Source organism: Salvelinus sp. IW2-2015, linkage group LG3 (assembly GCF_002910315.2).
Source record: "Salvelinus sp. IW2-2015 linkage group LG3, ASM291031v2, whole genome shotgun sequence".
NCBI classification, from domain to species: Eukaryota; Metazoa; Chordata; class Actinopteri; order Salmoniformes; family Salmonidae; genus Salvelinus; species Salvelinus sp. IW2-2015.
In genome coordinates this window covers 16,226,865-16,234,259 of record NC_036840.1, presented here as the reverse complement: position 1 = coordinate 16,234,259, position 7,395 = coordinate 16,226,865, and the positions used below count along the sequence as shown (strand labels likewise).

The 7,395-nt window shown below is 42.5% G+C and overlaps 1 protein-coding gene across 4 annotated transcripts in view; it reads left to right on the top strand.

Annotated features, from left to right (window-relative positions):
• The first annotated feature begins 1,501 nt into the window (after positions 1-1,501).
• LOC111951509 (ubiquitin carboxyl-terminal hydrolase 15) overlaps positions 1,502-7,395 on the top strand; it is an 82,164-nt gene continuing 76,270 nt past the window's right edge. For 2 of the 4 annotated variants that reach the window (XM_023969651.2, XM_070434889.1), the window contains exons 1-3: positions 1,502-1,632; positions 4,834-4,964; positions 5,529-5,659. In XM_023969651.2, the coding sequence (XP_023825419.1) occupies positions 1,544-1,632; positions 4,834-4,964; positions 5,529-5,659 (351 nt within the window). In that variant the 5' untranslated portion in view covers positions 1,502-1,543. The remainder of the gene's footprint in view (positions 1,633-4,833; positions 4,965-5,528; positions 5,660-7,395) is intronic. The other 2 variants (XM_023969643.2, XM_070434893.1) reach the window with 1 other exon arrangement.

Here is a 7,395-nt window from a genome sequence, read left to right as displayed (position 1 = left end):
TCCTTCGGCTCAAGAGAAGCGTAAAGGAAATCTGCTTTCTCCCTGTCAGACAGGTTGAGTCACAAAGCTCTCTCCCTTACCACGGCAAGGCTCATGACACGGCTGCATCCTTGAACGGCACCCCTGAAGGCTCGGAGGTTGGGCCCTGTGACAACACAGATCTCATCACAAAGGTCTGGGTCAGGCTTGCAAATCGATTTGAGATTGTGCATCTCCAACATCAAATTGGACTGGTAAACCAGTAGTAGAAACGTAACATTCAATGCCCGTACATAGTGTTGAAGACACATAGACCTTTTGGTACATATGTAACAGTTTAACTTTACCTCCGTCCCCTCGCCCCGACCCGGGCGCGAACCAGGGACCCTCTGCACATATCAACAACAGTCACCCACGAAGCATCGTTACTCATCGCTCCACAAAAGCCGCGGCCCTTGCAGAGCAAGGGGAACCACTACCTCAAGGTATCAAAGCGAGTGACGTAACCGATTGAAACGCTATTAGCGCGCACCACCGCTAACTAGCTAGCCATTTCACAGCCGTTACACATAGACGCGGAGAAGCAATGTTAACATAGCTAGCATTCGCTACGTGGGCTAGTTGCCTAGTTAGTTAGGACAAAGTTAGCCAAAGGAAGCTAGCGCTATGTTGGTCTAGCGAAGACCAAAAGTATGGCTCTCGGCCAATTAGCAATGTCTAGTCAACGCCGGCGAGAAAGCAAACTAGTAATTCTACCCTTCCAAGTAGAAAAGCCTTGCGGCGAGCTAGCCAGGTTAGCTAAGCCTTGCAACTAAGTTAACTAAGTCTCCACAGCTAGCCTTGTGATGCTAGCTACAACTGGAGACAAAGGAAGAAAATCAGTGACGCAAATTCTTACCCAACACAAAAGACGCGAGCTGATAACRCTGCGTTCGGCGACGTAACCTACAACATTTGATTCAACCAGTGTGTGCCCAGTGGTATGGTAAAGAAAAGGAAGCTGTACCTTACAAATGAGATGAATAACCGTTGATGTTAGAATGTGGATCATTGTTAAACGATGATGTATTGTATGACCTTTGTCAATTTAACAAGATCTATCAACCGTTGGACTAATAGAAAACGTGTACATTATTTTAATTATTGAATTTTCTGTGTAACAAAAGACTGTACAAATAAATATGAATCTGTTTTGAAATAAATTAAATGTGTAATGTATCAGTGTATTGTATGCTATTATGATCTTAATGAGATCACTCTTCACTAGGGAAGGCTTTACAATCACTAAACAGTATTGTTCTAGTCTATTCAAGTATTTTCCTGTCTTTCTTGGGCCAAGTACTATTCTATGGATATTGTCAGATCTATTATAAATCAGAGCAAGAATGATCTAGCAATATTCAGGAAACATGCTGTGAACATTTAACCACTAGAAGTCGCGCTTTCCCCGCTATCTACTAGCCACAGTTCCAGTTCGGGTTGATGATTGGCTGAAAAGGGCTGTTTTACGTGTGTGAATGACGTTTCTCGGTCCCACCATGCAGCGGGTGATGTCTAAGGAAAGATGGCGGAAGGAGGAGCGGCTGATATGGATACCCAGAGAGGGGAAGTCGCAGCACTGCTGAAAACACAGCTACGAAAGGGAGATACTTGGTAAGAGTTTGCCGATAACTTTTTAAAGGTCTTAGGAGGGTGCAGGCTGACTCTGTCTGGGCTGTCAAAGTGCTAAACCAGCGGAGAGCGGTGTGACAGTTACCCTGCCAGTTAACGTTAGCAAGTCAGTCAGACCGCTGGCTATCAAGTCTGCCAGCTAAAGCCAGGCAGTGGGATTCGCTACATTCCACAGTTTCTAGTAACCGAGTTATTTGCCAACATGGTATTGTCTAGATACATAGGTATGTTACCAACGTACCTAGTAAAATATATTTATTTCCCCAATGGTTTTATGATCTTACGATTCCAATCTGGCTAGCTTGATTTCAAGTGATTTGCCCGTGACGTACGCTCATTTGGCAAATCATGGAGGAGTCGTGAAAAGCACCTGTCTAAAATTACCTAGCCTGCCAATTAGCTAACACTCACAAACGTGCCAGTATCAAACAGTTAACTGCTGACATAATTGATGTTTAGTGACAATCAAGTGTCCCAACTAGCGCACTTTTGGGTAACTCCCACTGTTAGCAAGCATCTGTTTTATGATAATTGTAACATTCCTTACATTATTTAATAGGGATGCACCAATGACATTTTTGGCCATACCGATATCCAAATATTTTCCTTGCCCAAAAAAACGATAACGGATATTTATCGGCCTTAAGCATTCTAGTACAGTTAAATAGTTGACACAAACTGACCAGAAAGTTATTTTGTTGGCATTTACGTGCCCCCGTTACCAGTAAAACAATCAAAACGTATTTATTTAACTTACTTGCTGTACTGTTTCGTTCAGTCTCAACCAGGATTTCATCATACATGTCAAGCAGTGAAGTTTCTTCTCTGTCTGTCCGTGGCCTCCTCCCGGGTAGGCACTGTCACTGTCTGTTTCCGTCTTTTCCAGCTGTATCTAACATTTCACGTAAACCTTGTTTCTTGTCTGCATCGGAGTAGTGGTCCTTGTACCTAGCTTCGAGCATGGTGGCTACACCGTAAAGAGGCTCAGAGAGAATGCCACCGAATCGCTAATTCACAGCCCCTTGTAGAGTACTTTTACAAGTTTTAACCCCACAGTCTGTCGGCAGTTTTGTTGAGCAGGTGTTTCAATGCCATGACAAAGGGTGTCGCGTCTGCTGCAGACGCAGTTGATTAGCTTATTTCTCAGTCAGTTCGAATGGAGGTAGTTGGTGTGTTCAAGTTTCAAACATGTTCTCAAATGCCATTGAAATGGCAGCAGCGTTATGAGAACCAACACATTCTTGAGCATGCAATACGGCTTTCCTCAGTACGAAATCCTCGTCCACCCACTGTGCTGTCAGACTCGGTATGCTCATGGGGCTGACATCGCTGGTCCAAATGTCAGTGATGCCCATAGCAAGTAGCTTAGGGATGTGCGTTTCAACAATACTGTGTAACTCCGGTAGGGCAACATCTGAAAAATAGCACCTACTTGGTAGTGTATACCAGGGCTTGAGGTGCTCGACCAGTCGATGATAGCCAACATCATCGACGACAGAGAATGGTTGATTGTCAAGTGCAATGAATTCCATTGTCTTGGCGTTAATGGATTTCGTCTTTGAGTTGTCTCGCTGAAATTTTCTTACTCTTTCAAATGACTGCTCGACTTGAACTTGTTTAGTTGTTGGAACTGTGCGCTTAGTATTTTTCTGCTTTTGTTCTGTGTAGCGCTGTATTTTTTGTGGCGTCATTACTTCATATACCTACGTTATATATGCACGTCAGCTTTGACATCGGTTTTGCACAATGGTGTTAAACTAGACATCGGGGCGTTGTTGGCATTTTTTAGCTAATATCGTCCGATATGCTTACTGATATATCGTGCATCCCTATTGTTTAACGTTACTCCAAATGAATGTCAGTGAATGTTATTTAACTAATCTAAACAGATAAGCTGCTGATAACCTCTGTCTTGTTCTTCTCTCTAACAAAGATAGACTTTTGTAACCTGAGGCCTGTACTTTGGAGCTTCACACTTATTCTTAAAAAATAAAGTACTTATCAGATACAATCTATCACCCCAAACGTATTACCGTAATTTCCGGACTATAAGGCGCTACTTTTTCCCACGCTTTGAACCTCGCGGCTTATACAATGACGCGGCTAATTTATGGATTTTTCCCGCTTTCACAAGATTCATGCCGCCAAAAAACTGAGCACAGTCACATAATGTGACGTAAATCGAGCACGCTCAAACTTGCCATCATTCTGATTACGGTAGTCATTTTGTCACCCTCATCATGGCAAAGACACAGAGAAATGCATATGATGCAGCTTTCAAGTTGAAGGCGATCGATCTGGCTGTTGGAAAAGGAAATAGAGCTGCTGCATGGGAGCTTGGCCTTAATGAGTRGATGATAAGACGTTGGAAACAGCAACTTGAGGAACTGACTCAGTGCAAAAAGACAACAAAAGCTTTCAGAGGGAAGAAAAGCAGATGGCCCGAACTAGAAAATGAGCTTGAAGACTGATTCCTGGGGGCACAACAAAGTATTTGCAGCCACTCGACATCAGTGTAAATCGTGCATTTAAGGTGGCGCTCCGTGTTCAGTGGGAGGCTTGGATGACAAGTGGGGAGAAATCCTTCACTAAAACGGGCCGCATGCGAAGAGCAACTTATGGTCAAGTCTGCCAGTGGGTCCTGACAGCGTGGAGCATTGTCAAAAAATCCACTATCATCAACGGGTTTCGAAAGGCTGGACTGCTGCGTGTTGGAGGGCAGCATGAGCTCAGCAGGGAATTTGCCTCCGGATGAAAGTGACGAGAGCGACAATGAAAACGATCCAACATCGGATGAAGCAATTCTGAGGCTATTCAACTCTGACACCGAAGGAGATGACTTCAGTGGTTTCAGTGCATAGGAGGAGGAAGATAGTGACCAATGACTTTCTTGGTAGGCTACTGTTTACTGCTATTTTTTAAATTTTTGTTACAAGCCGTGTTTCGTTAAAGCCTATTTATTTTTGTTACAAGCCGTGTTTCGTTTAAAGGCTGTGTAAAATTCATTTGTTTCAATGTACCGGGAGGCACGTGCGGCTTATTTATGTACAAAATACATATATATATATATATTTTTTTTTGCAGCTTATATTCAGGTGCGCTTAATAGTCCAGAAATTACGGTAGATCTAATCTAGTGTGATCTCAGATCTAAATAATCAGTGCTCTCGCTCTTTATACATAGGTACCTAGTGGACAGCCACTGGTTCAAACAGTGGAAGAAATATGTGGGCTTTGACAGCTGGGACAAATATCAGATGGGAGACCAGAATGTCTACCCTGGACCAGTGGACAACTCAGGGCTCCTTACAAGTGGTAAGATGCACCACACTCAGACCTCTTTGAAGCAATATTTGTCAATCTCTGGTGTGATTAGGGGAAATGGTGACATCATAACATGTTCTTTTACTCATCCCCAGTGTATCTGGATGAACCCACCACTGTTTTGCGCAGTACAGGATGTTTAGAGTGAACAAGATGTATCTTAACTAATATATCAAACTAAAGGCTGTTATACATGCAATTTCTATAGGCTAGTATGACAGAAAAAGTAGGTCTATAATTGACTCTGTAAACATCAATGAAAATAGGACAAGGGTAGCCTACCTCTGGTCTATAGAAAGCTGTCTGTTGTTTTATTGTATGAGAAACTGCCATTATGAGTAGGCTACCACCATTGAAGCAGTCCCAATTGAATGACACCATTATAACCCTTTAGTAAACCTTCTTTCACCACTAAACCTGGGTCATATTCATTATGGCAAACAAACAAAAATGAATGTCTGTTATTGGCCAGGTTTGTGTAGTCCTTCCATGTCAGTCCATTTTCTTCTGTTGGTTGCCGAACGAACATGACCCTGTTCTTTCTGTCGTGAGTAGGTGGGGATGTTCTGGCCATAAAGGAGCACCTCATTGATGAGCTGGACTACATCCTGATCCCAACAGAAGGCTGGAATAAGCTAGTGAGCTGGTATGCACTGATGGAGGGACATGAGCCCATCTCACGCAAGGTAAGGATGGGTGACATTAGTGGCTAATTATGGCTGGTGAGGTCCAATATCTTCTCTTTAAATGGTCAAATAAGTAAAATAATGTTCAGCAACTGTATGGGTGAAAGAGCTGATTGGGTACAGTGCACGTAGCGCCAGTGCCTCAGCGGTAATCAATTGAAAGAGAAGCTCAGTAAGATCACGGCCCAGGTACTTTATGTGAAGTGGTGAATAGTATGAGATAAAATAATATGGTCAGTACAAGAGGTCGACCGATTAATCGTAATGGCCGATTAATTAGGACCGATTTCAAGTTTTTATAACAATCGGAAATCACTATTTTTGGACACCGATTGGCAGATAAAAAAAATATAATAATAATAAAGTTTTTACTACACCTTTATTTAACTAGGCAAGTCAGTTAAGAACACATTCTTATTTCCAATGGCGTCCTAGGAACGGTGGGTTAACTGCCTTGTTCAGGGGCAGAACGACAGATTTTTACCTTGTCAGCTCGGGGATTCAATCTTGCAGCCTTACAGTTAACTAGTCCAACGCTCTAACCACCTGCTTTACATTGCACTCCACGAGGAGCCTGCCTGTTACGCGAATGCAGTAAGAAGCCATGGTAAGTTGCTAGCTAGCATTAAACTTATCTTATAAAAAACAATCAAACATAATCACTAGTTAACTACACATGGTTGATGATATTACTAGTTTATCTAGCGTGTCCTGCATTGCATATAATCGATGCGGTGCGCATTCGTGAAAAAGGACTGTCGTTGCTCCGTGTACCTAACCATAAACATCAATGCCTTTCTTAAAATCAATACACAGAAGTATATATTTTTAAACCTGCATATTTAGCTAAAAGAAATCCAGGTTAGCAGGCAATATTAACCAGGTGAAATTGTGTCACTTCTCTTGTGTTCATTGCACGCAGATTCAGGGTATATACAACAGTTTGGGCCGCCTGGCTCGTTGCGAACTAATTTGCCAGAATTTTACGTAATTATGACATAACATTGAAGGTTGTGCAATGTAACAGGAATATTTAGACTTATGGATGCCACCCGTTACATAAAATACGGAACGGTTCCGTATTTCACTGAAAGAATAAACGTTTTGTTTTCGAGATGATAGTTTCCGGATTCGACCATATTAATGACCTAAGGCTCGTATTTCAGTGTGTTATTATGTTATAATTAAGTCTATGATTTGATAGAGCAGTCTGACTGAGCGATGGTAGGCACCAGCAGGCTTGTAAGCATTCAGTCAAACAGCACTTTCGTGCGTTTCACCAGCAGCTCTTCGCAATGCTTCAAGCATTGCGCTACTTATGACTTCAAGACTATCAACTCCCGAGATTAGGCTGGTGTAACCAATGTGAAATGGCTAGCTAGTTAGTGGGGTGCGCGCTAATAGCGTTTCAAACGTCACTCGCTCTGAGACTTGGAATAGTTCCCCTTGCTCTGCATGGGTAACGCTGCTTCGAGGGTGGCTGTTGTCGATGTGTTCCTGGTTCGAGCCCAGGTAGGAGCGAGGAGAGGGACCGAAGCTATACTGTTACACTGGCAATACTAAAGTGCCTATAAGAACATCCAATAGTCAAAGGTATATGATATACAAATCGTATAGAGAGAAATAGTCCTATAATTCCTATAATAACTGCAACCTAAAACTTCTTACCTGGGAATATTGAAGACTCATGTTAAAAGGAACAACCAGCTTTCATATGTTCTGAGCAAGGAACTTAA